The sequence below is a fragment of the Anas platyrhynchos genome, chromosome 7, assembly GCF_047663525.1.
Source record: "Anas platyrhynchos isolate ZD024472 breed Pekin duck chromosome 7, IASCAAS_PekinDuck_T2T, whole genome shotgun sequence".
NCBI lineage: Eukaryota > Metazoa > Chordata > Aves > Anseriformes > Anatidae > Anas > Anas platyrhynchos.
In genome coordinates, this window is record NC_092593.1 from 16,906,836 (window position 1) to 16,922,872 (window position 16,037).

The 16,037-nt window shown below is 70.2% G+C and overlaps 2 protein-coding genes across 3 annotated transcripts; one reads left to right on the plus strand and one right to left on the minus strand.

The window, feature by feature from the left end:
- Positions 1 to 517: 517 nt before the first annotated feature.
- DNPEP (aspartyl aminopeptidase) lies at positions 518 to 11,956 on the minus strand. 2 transcript variants are annotated; one of them, XM_038181895.2, is made up of 15 exons: positions 11,787 to 11,956; positions 4,198 to 4,285; positions 4,028 to 4,116; positions 3,831 to 3,944; positions 3,598 to 3,723; positions 3,355 to 3,485; positions 3,117 to 3,201; positions 2,729 to 2,836; positions 2,469 to 2,546; positions 2,087 to 2,170; positions 1,778 to 1,938; positions 1,650 to 1,689; positions 1,208 to 1,309; positions 963 to 1,130; positions 518 to 626 (listed from the first exon to the last, which is right to left on the minus strand). In XM_038181895.2, exons 1-15 carry the CDS (start codon positions 11,931 to 11,933, stop codon positions 576 to 578), a joined length of 1,572 nt encoding a protein of 523 aa, XP_038037823.1. In that variant the 5' UTR covers positions 11,934 to 11,956; the 3' UTR covers positions 518 to 575. The 2 variants fall into 2 exon arrangements, with proteins under 2 accessions (XP_038037823.1, XP_038037824.1); XM_038181896.2 differs by lacking the exon at positions 11,787 to 11,956 and adding an exon at positions 4,428 to 4,578.
- On the plus strand, positions 9,914 to 15,231 carry DES (desmin). Its single transcript, XM_038181897.2, has 9 exons — positions 9,914 to 10,596; positions 12,148 to 12,208; positions 12,316 to 12,411; positions 12,503 to 12,664; positions 12,743 to 12,868; positions 13,548 to 13,768; positions 13,886 to 13,935; positions 14,182 to 14,264; positions 14,381 to 15,231. The coding sequence occupies exons 1-9, from the start codon at positions 10,046 to 10,048 to the stop codon at positions 14,420 to 14,422; spliced, it is 1,392 nt and encodes a 463-aa protein (XP_038037825.1). The 5' UTR covers positions 9,914 to 10,045; the 3' UTR covers positions 14,423 to 15,231.
- Positions 15,232 to 16,037: the final 806 nt, after the last annotated feature.

Genomic DNA, 16,037 nt, shown 5'->3' on the forward strand with positions numbered 1-16,037 from the left:
ACGCCCCCCAGCGCCGCCCAGCCAATCACGGCCGGCCCGCCGCCGCGCCTCGGCCAATGGGAGCCCGCGACTTATTTCTCTCCCCCCCTCCCCTCCCTTCCCCTCCCGCCCGGCGGAGCGGCGCCAAATCCGTCCCGCCCCGCGCCGCTGCCAATCGCTGCGGCCCCCGGGGCGAGCCACGCCCCCTCCCCGGGGGTGTGTCCGCGCGCCGCGCCGCGATTGGCTCCCTCCGGGACACGCCCCCCTGGGCCGGGCCAATGGGCGGCGAGCGCCGGGCCACGCCCTCACACCCCGGTCCCGCGGGAAAGCCGGCGTGGCGCGCCCGGGGCCGCAGCGCGGGAACGCGGCACGGGGGGGGCGGGAACCCCCTGCCCTGTGCCCCCCCTGCCCCCTCCCCCCGTCCCCTCCCCCCGTCCCCTCCCCCTGTCACCTCCCACCCTGCACCCCCACTGCTGACCCCCCCCCGTACCCCCCCAGCCCTCCTTTCGCACCGCAGCCACAGGCAGGGACACGCTGCTGAGACCAGAGGAGCTTTAATCGGGGCTGAGCCCCCCCGGGCAGCCCCCGCGCTGCCCTCAGTCCCCCAGCAGGCTGCCGCCGACCGATGGCAGGAGCTCGAAGAAGGCCTGGAAGGAGGCAGCCCATCAGGGGGAGCCCCCCTGCCACGGGGGGGGCACGGTGGCAGCGCAGCCCCCGCCACGCACGGAGCAGGACCGCGTCGCCATGGAAACCCAGCGCTGAGTCAAGGCAGCGCCGGTTGCCATAGGAACCATTTGGGGATGGCAGGCAGCGGGGAGGCTGGGATGGAGGGGGGGGAGAGGGGGCACCGCTGGAAGGGGGGAGCACGGCAAGGTGGGACCCGAGGTGGGGGGTAGATGGGGATGCAGGAACACGGGGACGTGGAGCAGCGGGGATAGGGCTTTGTGGGGGTAAGGGGTGTGTGTGGGGGGCACCGGGCTCACCTTGAAGAGGGTGATGCTCTGCAGCACCCCCGAGGTGCAGCACATCTCGCGGATGGAGTGCATGGCCAGCTGCGGGCAGCCCATGTCCAGCACGCGCAGCCCCAGGCGGGACGCCAGGATGGGGCCGATGGTGGTGCCGCAGGGCGTGTCGTTGCGCACCATGAACTCCTGCGGGGGGACACGGCCTCGGCAGCTGCCCCCGGCGCCCCGCAGCCTCCCTCGGGGGGCTCGGCAGGGCCACTCACCTGCAGGGGGACGCCCACGCGGGCGGCGATGTCCCGGATGATCGCCTCGGTGACGGCCGTGGAGGCGTAGCGCTGGTTGCTGTTCACTTTGATCACGGGGCCCTGAGCAAGGGAAGGCACGGTGAGGTCTGGGCTCCAACCAGGAATATGCCATGCATCCAGGCTTAGGAGTGCCCCGGAGAGATGCCCAAACCCATGCCACTACACTGTTCACTCCTCCCCAGGACAGCCCCAGCTCTGAGCCAGGAAGGGCTCCAGGGCGAGGGCTGCATTTCCAGGCAGCTCAGGATAACTCAGGATAAATGGCACAGCCGGGCTGTGCGGCAGGACAAAGTACAAACACCGGAATTGGACCCCAGGGCTGCACTCTGGGGAGCGGCCGGGTGCCTCGCGCTGCTGCAGGACAGCAGCGGGGCTGGCACGAAGCAGAGGCTGTGCTCACCTTGTGGAAGGCTGGCCGGTGATTCTCCTCGTGCTTGTCTCTGCAAAAGAGCTTCACGCTGCAGCCCTCCCTCCTGCCGCGGGGAGAGAGGTGCCCCCCGGCGAGGGGCAGGGCTCCCGCATACTCACACGTAGTTGGGGTGCACGGCGTGGGCCATGTCCGCGCTGATCATGTAGGACTTGGCCACAGCCTCCTCGAAGGCCGTGAGGTTTTGCGGCGTCGCCGAGATCCGGCGCAGCACCAGCTCGGTCAGCAGGGACTCCGCGCCCTGCGCGCTCTCCGAGCCCACCTGCCAGGACAGCGTCAGCACAATGCACCCAGGGGACAGGGCGTTGTGGTGGGGTGAGCAAAGCCCGTCTTGTCCCTCAGACCCTGGTAAGGGAGAGCAAAGAGGACGGAGTCCCTCTGTGTGCCAGCCCCCCCGGCCGTGCCCTCACCTCCTCGTTGTCGTAGAGCGCAATGAGACGCACGTTGGGCTCCTGGGAGAGGGAGGAGGGAGCTGTGCACGAGTCGATCAAGGCCTGGAGGGATGGAGGAGGAGAAAGGGCACCAGCCTGAGTGCTGCCCCATCCTGGGAAACTCAACACGGAGCTGGTGGGGATTTCCCCAGGAGAGCACAAAGCAGCAGGGAGAGGGGCTGGGAAGCTGGCACGCTCGGGAGCTGCTGGGAACACCTCGCACACAGCGCAGCTCCCATCCAGCCCTGGGTCCTCTGATGTGCAAAACCCCTCTGGGAACCAGCTCATGGCCCTGTGAAGCCAAACCGAGTCCCACGGGGGCCACGTTGCAGTCCCAAGGCTCCCTTCCTGCTCCGCTCACCTGCAGGGCACAGAAGCAGCTGTGCAGATTGTCCAGGCGCGGGGAGAAGATGAACTCGTCAAAGGCACCACCGAGAGTCTGCCGGCAGAGAGCGAGGAGCAGGACATGAGGCAAGGCAGGAGCTTGGGGTCACCAGGAGAACGCTGGATGCGTCCCAAACCCGGCCCCTCGCGAGCCACCTCCTCGCAGCGGGCTCTGCTCCCAGCACAGCCTGTGCAGGCACGCTGCGTGCGGGCAGGGAGGCTCCTGCCCCGACTCACCGCTGGCTGCGTGTCCGCCAGGCACAGCTCCAGCTCCACGATCTGCTCCGGTTTCACCCCCAGCTGGGAGCAGAGCAGGGAAAGCAGCACAGGGCTGTGCCGCTCTGTCTGGGGAGGAAGCAGGGCTGTGGGCAGGCTGCCGGGAAGCCTCCCCACCGTGCCATCTCCCCAGGGAGCACAGGGAAGCCACCCGTGAGAGCTTTTTGGGGGCCGCCCCCCTTTTTTTTTGATGGCTGGGAACGGAGTGGAGCAGGTGTGCAGTGTACGTGGTGAAGCTCGGGGTAACCAGCAGGGAATGGGGAGAAGGGGAACTTGAGGGCTGGTGACCAAAAGGTGGCACATGGAGGTGCTGGCACGAGCCTCCTCCTGTCCTGGATGCCTGGCTCACCTGGGCGGCAGCGCTGCACGGCGTGCCCTCCATCAGCACCTCCTTTTCCAGCTCCTCCTGCACAGCAGTGGCCAGAATGGGGACCCTGCGGGGAGATGGTGCCATCAGCAAACGGGGCTTTGCTCGGCCCCCCTGCCCAGGTCACACACGAGTGTGCCCTCCCGGTGTGCCTGCCCTGCTCCCAGGGAGTCGCTGCCTCACCGAGGGCAGAGAGGAGGGTGCTGAGCCCAGGACTTACAGGTGGTGCTCGGTGTTGGGCCCGAAGCTCTCATTGACGCTGCGCTGCAGGTGGATGGCCAGGTGGGGGATGCGCAGGACGGGGCGCTCCACGTGCACCAGGCGCTGCTCCAGGCGCCCCGTGCTCGGCTCCTGGAACACACTGAGCGCTGCTGGGCCGCCCTGCGGGGCCACGGGGGCGGCAGCAGAGCCCGCTGGGGGCGAGGGCACGCACCCCAGCCACCACCCCTGCGCCAGGGCTCACCTTCACGATCACCCTGCCTGCCACCGTGAGGTCGCGGTCGAACCAAGTGTTCCAGATGCCCCCTCCATAGGTCTCCACCCCGACCTGCACCGTGCCCACCTGGCCCCGCTTGGAGCGCCGCTTCACCTGGGCGAGGGCAGAGATATCAGCGGCACCGCGACACCCCGGGGACCTCGGGGAGAGCTCCCCTTTCGCCCACCAAACGTGTCCGGGCACTGCCGGTGCTCACTCACCCTGAGGCAGGGGCTGTCGGTGTGCGCCCCGAGCAGGCTGAAGCCGTTCCCCGGCTGGAAGCGTCCCCCCACGGCGAAGGCGATGAGCGTCGAGTGGTTCCTGGTGACAAAGTACTGCGGGCAGAGGCAGGCGGGGGGGCTCCCCACCTCGCCGCCACCTCCACGGCTCCCCCGGGGGCTGCGAGCCCCCAGCCCACCTTGCTGGCGGGGCGGATGTCCCAGTGCTCCGTCTCCTTCAGCTCCTGGAAGCCAGCCTGCAGCAGCCGGCTGCGGCACTCGGCCACGGCTGCGGGGGGAAAAGGCGCCGTTACCGGGGGGGTTTTGGGGAGGGGGATGCGGGAAGAGGGGGGGGTTTAGGGTTCCTTACCATGGTAGGGCGAGGGGCTCCGGTTCACGAACCTCACCAGCTCCTGCGCCGCCGCCTGCACGGCCTGCTTCGGGGCTTGGGTCGCCGCCTGCGGGGAGCGGCAGCGGGGTCACCCCGGGGCTCGGACACCCCCAGACCCCCCCCAGCCGCGCCCCGACGGCGGCTGGAGCCCTCCAGCCCCCCTCCCGGGGGGGGGGACCCCGTCCCCGCAGCTCCCTCCCGCCCGGTACCTGCATGGCCGCCGCCACCCGGCTCGTTCCGCCCCGCGCCCGTGCGCCCCCCGGTGCCGCGGAGGAGCGGAGACAGCGGGCAGCCCTCCCCCGGCCCCCCCCCAGCTCCCGGGCAGCGCCGTGCCTCCTGCACCCTGCTCCCTGCACCTTGCACCGGGCACCGGGCGCCGGGCACCCTCCCCGTGCACCTTGCACCGTGCGCCCTGCGCCCTGCGCCCTGCGCCCTGCGCCCTGCGGTGGGAGCCACGGGGCAGGGGTGGGGTGGGGCCCCCCCTCGGGATGTGATACCCAAGGGTGCTGCAGCTCCCGGCAGCGTGCGAGCAGGGGATGCCCTCGCTGACACCCCTGTGCCCATCCTGTGCACGCTGCGTTGCTCTGGGGTCGGTGACTGGGGGCACTGCTCCCCGTGGCGCTGCTTCAGCGCTGCCCCTCGGTGCCACATCCAGCAGGGGACCGTGGCGGTGCTGCCCGCCGTGCTGTGCCAGCTGGGGCAGCCCGGAATGGGACCAGTCAGGGTGGCTCCTGCCCTCACCTCATCCCCCGGCACGGGTCGGGGTCAGCAGCATGAGGGCTCCCCCCAGCACAGCCCTCAGTTCCCAGCAGGGCTCTGTTTTCCCTGAAAGCTGCGTGGCCCAGGGTGGGACACACATGGCAGCCTGCGAGTGGCACGCAGGGGCTAGGAGCTGGGTGCCAGCCGGATTCCCAGCTCCTGAGTCACCAGCACGGGCACCGTTAGCCTGAGACGTCGTCCGTGTCTGGGGGACTGGAAACTGGCGGTGCTGCTGCCCCTGACCCCAGGACCTGCCGTGCCGGCAGCTCACGACAGCTCCGGATTTATGCTCCCAGCCCCCAGCACCTGCCTCTCCCCCCCCCGGAGGGGAACAAGTGCCCCCACCTCCTGGCACCCCGCGAGCAGACAGCTGGGGGGTCTCCATGTCAACCGCAGCCACCACAGCAAAACACGGGGCCCAACGCTGCCCCAGGGCAGGGCTGGGCGCCCGGCACCTTGCCCTTCACCCTCCTGCCGAGGGCACCCTGTGCCACCACCCCCTGCTCCTCCTGCCACCATCACCCCCACTGCTACGGGCACCCGGCTGCTTGGGGCCCAGCTCTGGGGACATTTCCGAAGAGGGTGCCCGGATCAGGTGTGACCCCGGAACCCATGGGGATCCCGGGATGGGGGTGCCTGTAGGGTGCGGGTGCCCCGGATGGATGTGTCCCCACCCAGTGGCTGGGTGTGGGATCGGGGGGTGCCTTGGGGTTAGGGTCCCCAGAGTGGGGGTCCCGGGGGTGGGGGTGCCCAGGATGGGGGCGTGGGTGAGTGGCAGGGCCGGGTGTGGCCCCTGCCCAGCCCCAGGAGCGGCGAGCAAAGGGCAGCGCCTTGGCATGCGGCAGCTATTCCCGGAGCCACGGGGGCTTCCCGAAAAAGCTCTGGGAGTCTATTTCTGGGCACTCTCTGACTCACCCCTGGCTGGGTGCTGGGGTCTGTGCCGCACCTGCCGCAGCCACCCCCCACCCCATCAGGAGGATCTGCTCCTGCTCCTGAACAGCCGTGTCCCACAGCCCCCCCGGTGCTGCAGGAGCCCCAGGCAGCCCCACCAGCCCCACGGAGCCAGCTCCAGCTCCTCCTTGGGGTGCTTGCAGGGCTCATGCACATCCCCAGGGGTGGCTGGCGGCGAGCAGGGTGCTGAGCAGTGCAGGGACCAGCAGGGTGTGGGCTGGGCACTGGGAAGCCTTCCCTGGGCTGGCTGGTGGCTCTGGGATCGGGCAGGCAGAGCTGAGCCCACAGGAAAGAGTTAAGGGAGAGATGGCCCGGGAGGGGTGTGTAAACACAGCGGGAGCCCTGGGAAGGGGAAGGGGAAGGGGAAGGGCTGCCCCTGCTTCTGCAGCCCGGACCCCTGCTCTGCCAGGACTGGGGCAGGGACGGCACCCACGCAGCCCCGGCCACGTGCCCGAGCATGGGGAAGTGTTGTCACCGCCCGGCATTGCTGCGGGCTGAGCGCACGGCCTCTGCCTTACGTGAGCCTCCAGCCACGTGGCGTGCCGGGCTGCAGGCACTACCTCATCTCACTGGCACGGCTGGTGCCAGCGGGGCTGTGCAGGCACCCCCAGCATCCTCCTGGAGCACCAGGGCGGCCAGTTATCGTGGGGCTGTGCGGACTGAGGGCAGCTGGGCTGCGTCCCCATGGCCACGAGGGGAGGGGACCACCCCCGAGGGCTGTGGGGACAGTGGGGTATCCCCACGGGATGAGGGTCGAGTGAGCATCACCAGTACCCGTGCGGATCATGAGGGTGGCCGGGATCAGTGCAGGCATCCGCACGGGCCCTGGGGGCAACAGGGCCTCCCCCAGCATCCTCATGGGCCACAGAGGCAACAACTGGCCTCAGGTATCTACGTGGACCACAGGGGGCAAGTAAACATGCCCCAGCATCCCTGTAAATTATGGGGGATAGCTGGCCATCCCCAGCATCCACACGTGCTGTGGGGTCAGCCAGGTACCCCCAGCATCCCCATGGTGCTTGGGTACCGGCAGTGACCCCCAGCATCCCCAACCCCGGGGGCAGCCGAGGGGAGCAGCGGGCGGTGGGCTGCAGCCTGCGGTGCCCCCACAACCTCCGGGGACCCCGGCACGCTGCCTGGGCCGTGGTCCAGGCGGGGAAGGAGCGCGATCTCCTATTTAGACAATAGCACGCGCCCCGGGCCTGTCAGCGCCGGGGAATGGGCGCACGGTCCTTCCCTCTTAGGGTAAAGGCGCCGGGGAGGCTCGTGGCTGTAAAAGGAGCGGGACGCAGGGAGAGGGCCGGGGGCCAGCAAGGAGGGGGTGGACGCCGCCCTGGTGCTTCATTCCCATCCACCCGGTCACCCCTGCTCGCCAGGGGCACGCGCAGCCGGGTGGCCCCGGTGGCACGCGGAGCTGTGCTCGGGCACCGGGATGGAGCCGGCGCCCCGACCCCGCACCCTGCCCGGCTCCAGGCCCCCGGTGCCCGCAGCCCCGGGGAGGCTGTGCCCGGCTCCCCGCGCTCCTTAAATCCTGGGGGAGCAGCGGGGAGGAGGGCCGGGGAGGAGGGGCGGCTGCGGGATGCAGCTGGCTTGGCTCACGGGCCTTGTTTGACGTTCCAGCTCCCGACGTCTTCCCGCTACGGCCCCATCCCAGGGCCCTAAGGGAGCTGGGGCCAAGCCAGCAGTGGGGCTTGGGGCCCCGTTCCCAGGCTCGGGCTGGGTCAGCCTGGCCCGGGCTGGAGCTGCACGGCCGCTGGGTGATGCTGGGCATCCTCCCCAACAGGAGGGACCCCACAAGCCCCTGCCATGCCCCTGGGGTGCAGAGAGGAGTTAGCCCCCCGGTGCGGCGGAGGGTCCCTCTCTGGGGGTGCCAGTGCACCCCTACCCCTCCTTCCTGCTCCTCCCCGCCCCTTTCCTGTGCCTGCTCCTCGGGGAAGGGGATTTCCTAAGAGGCGTCCGCCTGTCCACGCCAGCTGCGGGGCCTCTGCCCTCGCGGAGATGTCCCGGAAGGCTGTCGGGGCGGCTGAGGAAAGGCCACTTCAGAAAGCTTCTCCCACAGCAGGATCAGCGCCACGCAGCTCCTTAACCCCTTGGAGCTGCTTCCCCTGCGCCCAGCAGCACCCAGGAGCACCCCAACCCTGCAGATGGGGTGAGGGGAAGGGGCAGCAGAGCAGTGGGGCAGGCTCCCCGTGCCAGCGTGGGGTCCCCTGTGCCCCTCTGCGCCCGAGCCAGGGGCTGGCGTCCCACCCTGCCTGCCCGAGGCGCCGTGGGGCGGGCAGGGCGCACGTGCGGGGTCAGGGATGCGCCGGGCACTCCGGGAGCAGGGCCAGGAGGAGGAAGGATGCTGTATGTTTTTCCATCTTCCCCCACCCCCCCCCACTCACCCCGTGCTGGGATGAAACAGCCCCATCTGGAAATACCTTCCCTTTTAAAGGCAGGCTCCGCCAGGCAGCGTGCACCGTCCGGGAAGCCACGGCATTACGCTGTGTCTAAGCAGCCTGGAGGGGCTCCAGAGCTTGGGAGGGCTTGAAGGGGGGGCACAGCCTAGATTTGGGGCCTCCAGCTTCTGCCCACCTTACAGCCATGGCACCCAGACCCTCGCTGCCCCCCAGGCTGGCAGGGAGCCGGGGCAGTGCAGGATGCAGCCTCCAGGCCCTGGCACGGCTCGGTGCCCGCGCTGCAGCTGGCGCAGAGGGCCAGGAGGTGCGCGGCGTGCGAGGCTGAGCGCTGCTCCTGCTGCTGAGTCACCACGCGCCCGGTGGCACCGCCGTGTCCACCCCCAGGACACCCTGGGGACGGTGGCACTGGGGCCGTGCCAGCTGCTGCTGGACAAAGCAGCCTGGGGTGGGCAGGGCAGGGGGTCAGCAGGGCTTGGAGAGGAGGGGGTGCCCCCAGCACAGCCCCACCCTGGGACGTTTTGGGGAGTTAGGCTGGGCGTTCTGCTCCCCAAAGCACTGCAGGGTCAAGGGGAAGGCTGAGGAGACAGGGCAGAGCCTGCTGCTCCCGGGGACCTCGCCCTGCTCGTGGGGTGACGGGGACCAGGGTGTTGGGGCTGCCCCGGGCAGGGTCCCCGTCCATGCTCCCGGCACAAGCAGGGTTAAGAGGGTGCCTCCCCCGGCTATAAATACCACGCATGTCCCACGCGGATGAGCAGGGAGGCTATTTTGGTTGGGTGCCTGCTGCTTCGGGAATGTGCCGGGGCCGGGACCCGCTGATGTCACCGCCACCGAGCGCTCCGCACCCCGGCACCTGCTCGGGGTCACTCAGCACCTCCCCGCGGGTGCCCGGCCCCACCCCGGACCCCTCTGTGTCAGAAAGGGGGGGTCTGCCCGGGGGGGTCGGCCCAAGCACACTCAGGGCAGGGCCCCCCACGTTGCCCCCTCCAAAGGGACCCCTGTGTCCCCCTCTCTGTGGGGCAGGTCCTCGAGGGGGGACACTGTTATCCGGCCCCAAGCAGGGAGCCGAGCCTGGGCCTCTTGCCATGGGGCAGGTCAGGGTGCTAATGGGGACATTTTGGGGTGCCGGGGACATTTTGGGGTGCCCAAGGCCAATTTGGGGAGTGTGCCCACCGGGACATGGGGTCTGGGCTCCAGGAGGGGCAAGTGATGGTGCGAATGGCTGAGCCCCCTTCCTTCCCCCCCACATCATCTGTCTGCATGGGCACCCCTGTGGGGGGGCACTGCACCCCATGGGGGATCTGGGGGGGTCACCATCCGCTGCCCCCCGATCCTCTCCTTGTTCCCCTGGGGACATTGCCCAGGGTGGGGCAGAGCAGAGGGGGACACGGGGGGCAGTCACACCAGCGGGAGGTTTTGGGGTGCCTGGGGGTGCCCAGGAGGGGCTGTGAGCCACGAGGGGGCCATGGGGGGGCCGTGGCCCAGCGGTGCCCGCAGGTGAGCACTGGGGGGCGGGGGCTGTCGGCCGTCCCCCCCAGCATCCCCCAGCTGTCCCGGAGCAGGAGGGGCCGGTGATGTCAGCAGGATACAAATAGCGGCGGCGCGGGTCCCTTCCCGACGCCTCGCCGAGCTCCGGCCGCTCGCCAGCCCTGCTCCTGCTCCTGCTCCCTGCTCCCTGCTCCAGCCTCGCCGCCTCCACTGCCGCCTCCACCGCCGCCACCATGAGCCAGTCCTACTCCTCCAGCCAGCGGGTCTCTTCCTACCGCCGCACCTTCGGCGGCACCTCCCCGGTCTTCCCCCGCGCCTCCTTCGGGAGCAAGGGCAGCGGCAGCTCCGTCACCTCCCGCGTCTACCAGGTGTCGCGCACCTCGGCCGTGCCCAGCTACTCCACCTTCCGCACCACCCGCGTGACGCCCCTGCGCACCTACCAGAGCGCCTACCAAGGTGCCGGCGAGCTGCTGGACTTCAGCCTGGCCGATGCCATGAACCAGGAGTTCCTCCAGACCCGCACCAACGAGAAGGTGGAGCTGCAGGAGCTCAATGACCGCTTCGCCAACTACATCGAGAAGGTGCGCTTCCTGGAGCAGCAGAACGCCCTGATGGTGGCCGAGGTGAACCGCCTGCGGGGCAAGGAGCCCACCCGCGTGGCCGAGATGTACGAGGAGGAGCTGCGGGAGCTCCGGCGCCAGGTGGACGCGCTGACCGGCCAGCGGGCACGCGTGGAGGTGGAGCGCGACAACCTGCTGGATGACCTGCAGAAGCTCAAGCAGAGGTGAGGGGGGCCCTTGCCTCTCCGCCCCGTGGCTCCGTCCCTGGGGACGGCTCCAGCCCTGGGTACGGCTCCCCGGCACCCCCTTGGGTGCTCGCTGCCGTCGTGGCCCCTTCTCCATCCCCGTGTCCTTGCCCCATCTCCCTGGCCACGGCCCTCGCTGGCTGGCCACCTGCTGGGTCTGCACCATGGTCCTGCGAGTCCTGGGAGGGAGGAGGGCACCAGCACCCCCTGTGCCGGTGCTGACCAACCCTTGTGAGGTGCCCAGGGAGCACCCAGCGGGGAGGACGTCCCCAGCAGCTGGGGGTGTCCCCTGCGCCCTCCCTTCCCAGGGAACCGCGCTGCGATGGCACGGGACCCCCAGAGCTGTGGGATCAGGGAGCCCTGCCCTGCTCCCACCAGGAAGGGGCAGCCAGCCCGTGAGTGTGCTGAGCTCTGGGGGATGGACAGATAGAGAGAGAGATGGACAGACGGACAGGGGCAGCCGGGCAGGCGGAAGCAAGATGGGTGTGGGGGTGCTCCACCGGCTCCGGATGCGAAGGAGGGAGCGGAGGAAGCAGCCGTGCTTCCGCAGGCCAGGGGTGCCAGGTCTGCCGTGGGTGCCCGTGGTGCCAGGGGAGCTGCAGGGACCCCCCGGCCTCCCCGGGGATGTTGCAGGCCCTGCTGGGGCTGGGGGGGACAGCCAGAGGGACGGCTGTGCTGAGGGACCCCCATGGGTCCCCATGGCACCAGGCAGCACCCCTGATGCTGGGTGCAGCTTCCCCCTGGCTGCTGTGTCTCTGGGGGGACATGGGCGAGGGGGCTGGTGTACCCATCTCCTGGGTGACCCAGCCTGCTGCCCCCCACCCAGAGCAGCAGCCCCTGCCCCAGACAGGCAGGAGCAGCAGTGGGAGCTGGGACCCCTGTTGCGGTGAGGCTGGGGGCCGCGGGGCTCTCCTGCCACCCTGCTGTCCCAGCTCCTGGAAGGACGACCCCAAATCTCAGGGGAGGAGCAGGGCGCAGGGCAAACGGGTGTCAGGTTCCTGCTGCCCTCTGTGCCAGCATGGTTGGGCATCGCCATCCCCCTGAGGCTCCGAGAGCCACGTCCTGGGGCACCTGCACCCCTCCCCGGGCACATCCCAGAGCTGCCCCCACAGCACTGAGGAGATCCCCAAACCCAGTGACCCGCTGTGCCTCCCCCCGCTGCCCCGTACCCCGAGCTGCGTGCCCAGCTCACTCTGCTGCCGTCCCCACGACGGGCTCAGCTGGTGGCCGTCCCTCAGGCCCCCCGTGCCCCCGGCTGCCGGCCACTCGTCCCTATAAGGGCCGGGGCAGTGAGCGTGGCACCGAGCTGACCTCATGCCTTTGTGCTCCCGCTGCCGATGACTATAATAGGGAATGGGAGGAAGAGCCCCTGGCCCCCCGCCAGCCCTCCCTCTGCCTGCCGGGAGCGCAGGACAATTCGCCCTGTTCCCACCAGGCCTCGCTGAGCTCGGGGACAGCAAGCGGGGACAGTGGCACGGGGGTGACGGGGTTCCATCCGGATCCCCCTAATGCCCCCCTCTCTGCCCCCAGGCTGCAAGAGGAGATCCAGCTGAAGGAGGAGGCTGAGAACAACCTGGCCGCTTTCAGAGCTGTGAGTACCTGCACCCCTAAATGCCCGGCCACTCGGCACGGCTGGGACCCCCGCCCTCCCCGTCCCCCCGCTGGCACTTGTCACCACAACCTCTCCGTGCCCCCCAGGACGTGGACGCGGCCACGCTGGCACGCATCGACCTGGAGAGACGCATCGAGTCCCTGCAGGAGGAGATCGCCTTCCTCAAGAAGGTGCACGAAGAGGTAGGTCCCGCACAGCCCCGCTTCCCGCGGGCACCCCCGGGGCTGGGGACACGGAGCAGGTGCCCTGACGCCTCTCCCCGTGTGCCCCCAGGAAATCCGGGAGCTGCAGGCCCAGCTGCAGGAGCAGCACATCCAGGTGGAGATGGACATCTCCAAGCCCGACCTGACGGCTGCGCTGCGGGACATCCGCGCACAGTACGAGAGCATCGCCGCCAAGAACATCGCCGAGGCTGAGGAGTGGTACAAGTCCAAGGTGCGCGCGTGGGTGGCCGCGGGTGGCGGGTGGCATCCTGCCCGCTGAGCGCACCCGCTGAGCCCCGAATCTCCCCAGGTGAACGACCTGACGCAGGCGGCCAACAAGAACAACGACGCGCTGCGGCAGGCCAAGCAGGAGATGCTGGAGTACCGGCACCAGATCCAGTCCTACACCTGCGAGATCGACGCCCTGAAGGGCACGGTGAGCCGCGGGCAGCGCGGAGCGAAGCCTGCCTCCCGGGAGGGGAACGTGGCTCCAGGGTGCCCGGGGACCTCGGGGCTCCTCACAGCCCTCAGGGCTGCTGCTGTGGGGGGACATTCCCGAAATTTGGGGCAGCAGCGCCTCACCTGGCTCTGCAACGGGTTTTGGCACAGCCCTGGTGTCTGTGCGCACTGCAGAAGGTGCCCCAGCCCGGGAGGCTCCAGGCAGACCGGAGCAGGGCACGGGGTGTCTGGTTGCAGGGTGGGAATTACAAACAAACAGGGCGCAGCGGTCCCGGTCTGGCACGGGCACGGGCACAGGAGCCGGCCAGGAGCCACCAGGGTGGCAGTGCCCCCCCCCCGGCAGCTGTCCTGTGCTCCTGCACCGCTCCCCACCCACCAAGGGTGGCCTTGCCGGGGCGCTGGGCTCTCCTCCCTCCTTGGAGCCCTGCGAGGGGTTATTTTGGCACCCTGGGACATGCTGGGTGGGACTCTCACCCGCCCCCTGCCCAGCCTGCTGAGGGTGATAACCCCACATCAGCTTGACCCGGGGTCCCCACTGCTTGGGGTACCCCAAAAACCCCAAAGATTCAATGCCCATAGCCCTGGCACCCAGCCCAGCTCCTACCCCAGGTGCCCCCCAGCCCCCCAGCAGCCCGCTGACCCCGCTGTCCCCCCAGAACGACTCGCTGATGCGCCAGATGCGGGAGATGGAGGAGCGCTTTGCAGGGGAGGCGGGCGGCTACCAGGACACCATCGCGCGGCTGGAGGAGGAGATCCGGCACCTGAAGGACGAGATGGCCCGGCACCTGCGCGAGTACCAGGACCTGCTCAACGTCAAGATGGCCCTGGACGTGGAGATCGCCACGTACCGCAAGCTGCTGGAGGGAGAGGAAAACCGGTGAGGGGTGCAGGGGGGCAGGATGAGGGGGGCAGCGGTGGGGTTGTGGTGCCTGGGGGGCTGCCACCCCGCTGCGAGGGCTGGCGCTGAGCTGTCCCTGGGTCTGTGTCCCTGCAGGATCAGCATCCCCATGCACCAGGCCTTCGCCTCCGCGCTCAATTTCAGAGGTGAGTTGGGGAGGGGGCTCGGCCCCCCCTTGGGGACGCACTCGGGTGGCTTTGGGCAGGTCCTCGGGGGTCCCGTGGGTGCTTGCCATGAGCCGGGGGTGACCCTGGGCTCCTGGAGACCCTGTCGGTAGCAGGGCACGTGGAGAACGGCCCCACTGCCCCCAACCCAACCACCCCCCCCGTGCCACACATTCCCCACGGTGGCCGCCACCACCCTGGTGCCACCCCCTTGTCCCCTGCCCGCAGAGACCAGCCCGGAGCAGCGCGGCTCCGAAGTGCACACCAAGAAGACCGTGATGATCAAGACCATCGAGACCCGGGATGGGGAGGTGAGCACGGGGCCGGAGGCGAGGCGGGGGCCGCGCTCGGTGCCTGGCCCCCTCGTGGGGCTGGGGGCTGGCGCCGGGGGGGCCACCGCAGCTCCTGACGCCGCCTCTCCCCGCAGGTGGTGAGCGAGGCGACCCAGCAGCAGCACGAGGTGCTGTAGACGACGCTGCCCAGCGGCACCTTCTGTCCCTTCCTCCGTCCCGCCGCCCCGGCGCCCAGCCCCTGTCCTGACCCCCATCTCCCCAGTCCTATCCCCCCCCCTCCCCAGCCCCCCGGGCACGGCCCGGGCTCCCCCCTACACCCCCGGGCTCTCTCCTTCGGCTTCGCAGCGCTTTGCAGCTTGGCAGCCAGCGTCAGGATCAGGGCCGGGCCGGGGGGCGGCAGCAAGGGACGGAGGGGACAGGCAGGACGGGGTGGGGGGAGCAGGTGGTGGCCTCGGCCAGCTCGCCGGAGAGCCGGAGGGTCCCAGCAGCGGGTTCTGGATCCCCCCGCGCCCCGCAGCCCCCTCCCAAACCGGGCACAGGCTCGGGGTCGGTCCCGCAGGAGCAGGACCCGTCTCCCCGTGCCGGCACCGCCGCCCGCCCCGGAGCTGGCGTTTCTCCTGGGGGGGCCGCAGCGGTGCCGGGGATGGGGAGAGGCTGGGGTGCACCCAGCCCATGTTGCCGCCCCCCTGCCCCAGAGGCAGCCCCGAGGGGCTGAGGGCAGCGCCCGGCCCCCACCCCATGCAGGGGGTCCCCGGCAGCAGGAGGCTGCGCAGGGACGGCCGGGCTGGGTGAGCCGAGAGGAAACCCGTAGGTGGACACGGGAGAGAGGAGGAGTGAGTGAGTGGGAGAGAGGGGGGAGAGGAAGAGAGGAGCCGGAGAGAGGCCCGGGGGCCAGGGCAGGCGCCCCCACCCCTCGCCCCACTGCACCCCCACCCCACCGCGTGTACGTGACTCTTCAGGCGGCTGAAATAAACAGCGGAGCATTGCCCGGCCTCCGAGTGCTGCTCTGGGGGGTTGGACGGGGGGGTGGGGGGGTGGCGGCACCCGGGGGGCATCACTGGGTCCCCCCTTGCTGAAGCAGAAGGGACGAGGGCCGGCCTCGCACATCCCCCTGCGTCATCATCCAGGATCTCCCCAAAAAGTGGGTCGCTCACACTGCAGGCACCCCAAAACATCTCACCGCCTGTGGTTGTGGGGTCCCCAGCCCCACTCCTGGGGGTGTCCCAAGGGTGCTGAGCCCTGCGCAGGTTCTCAGGGGCTCTGGGGTCCCCGTGGGGACCAGCCAGCTGCGGGGTGCTGCCACCAGCAGCGAGGGTGGGGCTGCCACCAGAGAGGCAGCGCAGCCCCCAGCCTGGTGCCAGCGTGGGGATCCCCAGATTTGGCCATGGGGCCAGCCAGCGAGGGCTGGAGGGGGTCAGACCTCAAGGGCTGCGTCCAGCAGGTGGCCCTGTGGCATCGGGCACTGTCCCGGGGAGGGATGACACCGGGCAGCCCTGTCCCTGCCCGGCCAGCAGTGCCCCAAGGCTCTCCAAGAGGTGCCCCAAGGCTCCTGGCTTTTCCTCCAGCCCCCAGCCCCATGGAGGCCTGGGTGTGGGTAGCAGGGACCCCCACCCCGGCACGTCCCGGGGCATCCCGGCTGCCCGCCAGCCCCCCTGGCAGTCGGCACGCCAGCCCTGGGGCTGTGCCACTAATGACGGTGCCCTTGGGCTGGTGGCCGCGGGCTGTGGCGCAGCCAGCCAGGGGAAGCGCTGTGCCGCGCTGCTCCCGTCCTCTCGCCCAGATTTACAGCCC

Excerpts from the sequence above, each read along its gene's own strand:
- DES (XM_038181897.2), top strand. The coding sequence starts at position 10,046 with ATGAGCCAGTCCTACTCCTCCAGCCAGCGGGTCTCTTCCTACCGCCGC. Across the intron at positions 10,597-12,147 it reads CTGCAGAAGCTCAAGCAGAG|GCTGCAAGAGGAGATCCAGC; the intron begins GTGAGGGGGGCC and ends CTCTGCCCCCAG. Across the intron at positions 12,665-12,742 it reads AGGAGTGGTACAAGTCCAAG|GTGAACGACCTGACGCAGGC; the intron begins GTGCGCGCGTGG and ends GAATCTCCCCAG.
- DNPEP (XM_038181895.2), bottom strand. The coding sequence starts at position 11,933 with ATGAGGTCAGCTCGGTGCCACGCTCACTGCCCCGGCCCTTATAGGGAC. Across the intron at positions 4,117-4,197 it reads GAGCCCCTCGCCCTACCATG|CCGTGGCCGAGTGCCGCAGC; the intron begins GTAAGGAACCCT and ends TTCCCCCCGCAG. Across the intron at positions 627-962 it reads AGAGCATCACCCTCTTCAAG|GCCTTCTTCGAGCTCCTGCC; the intron begins GTGAGCCCGGTG and ends GCCTCCTTCCAG.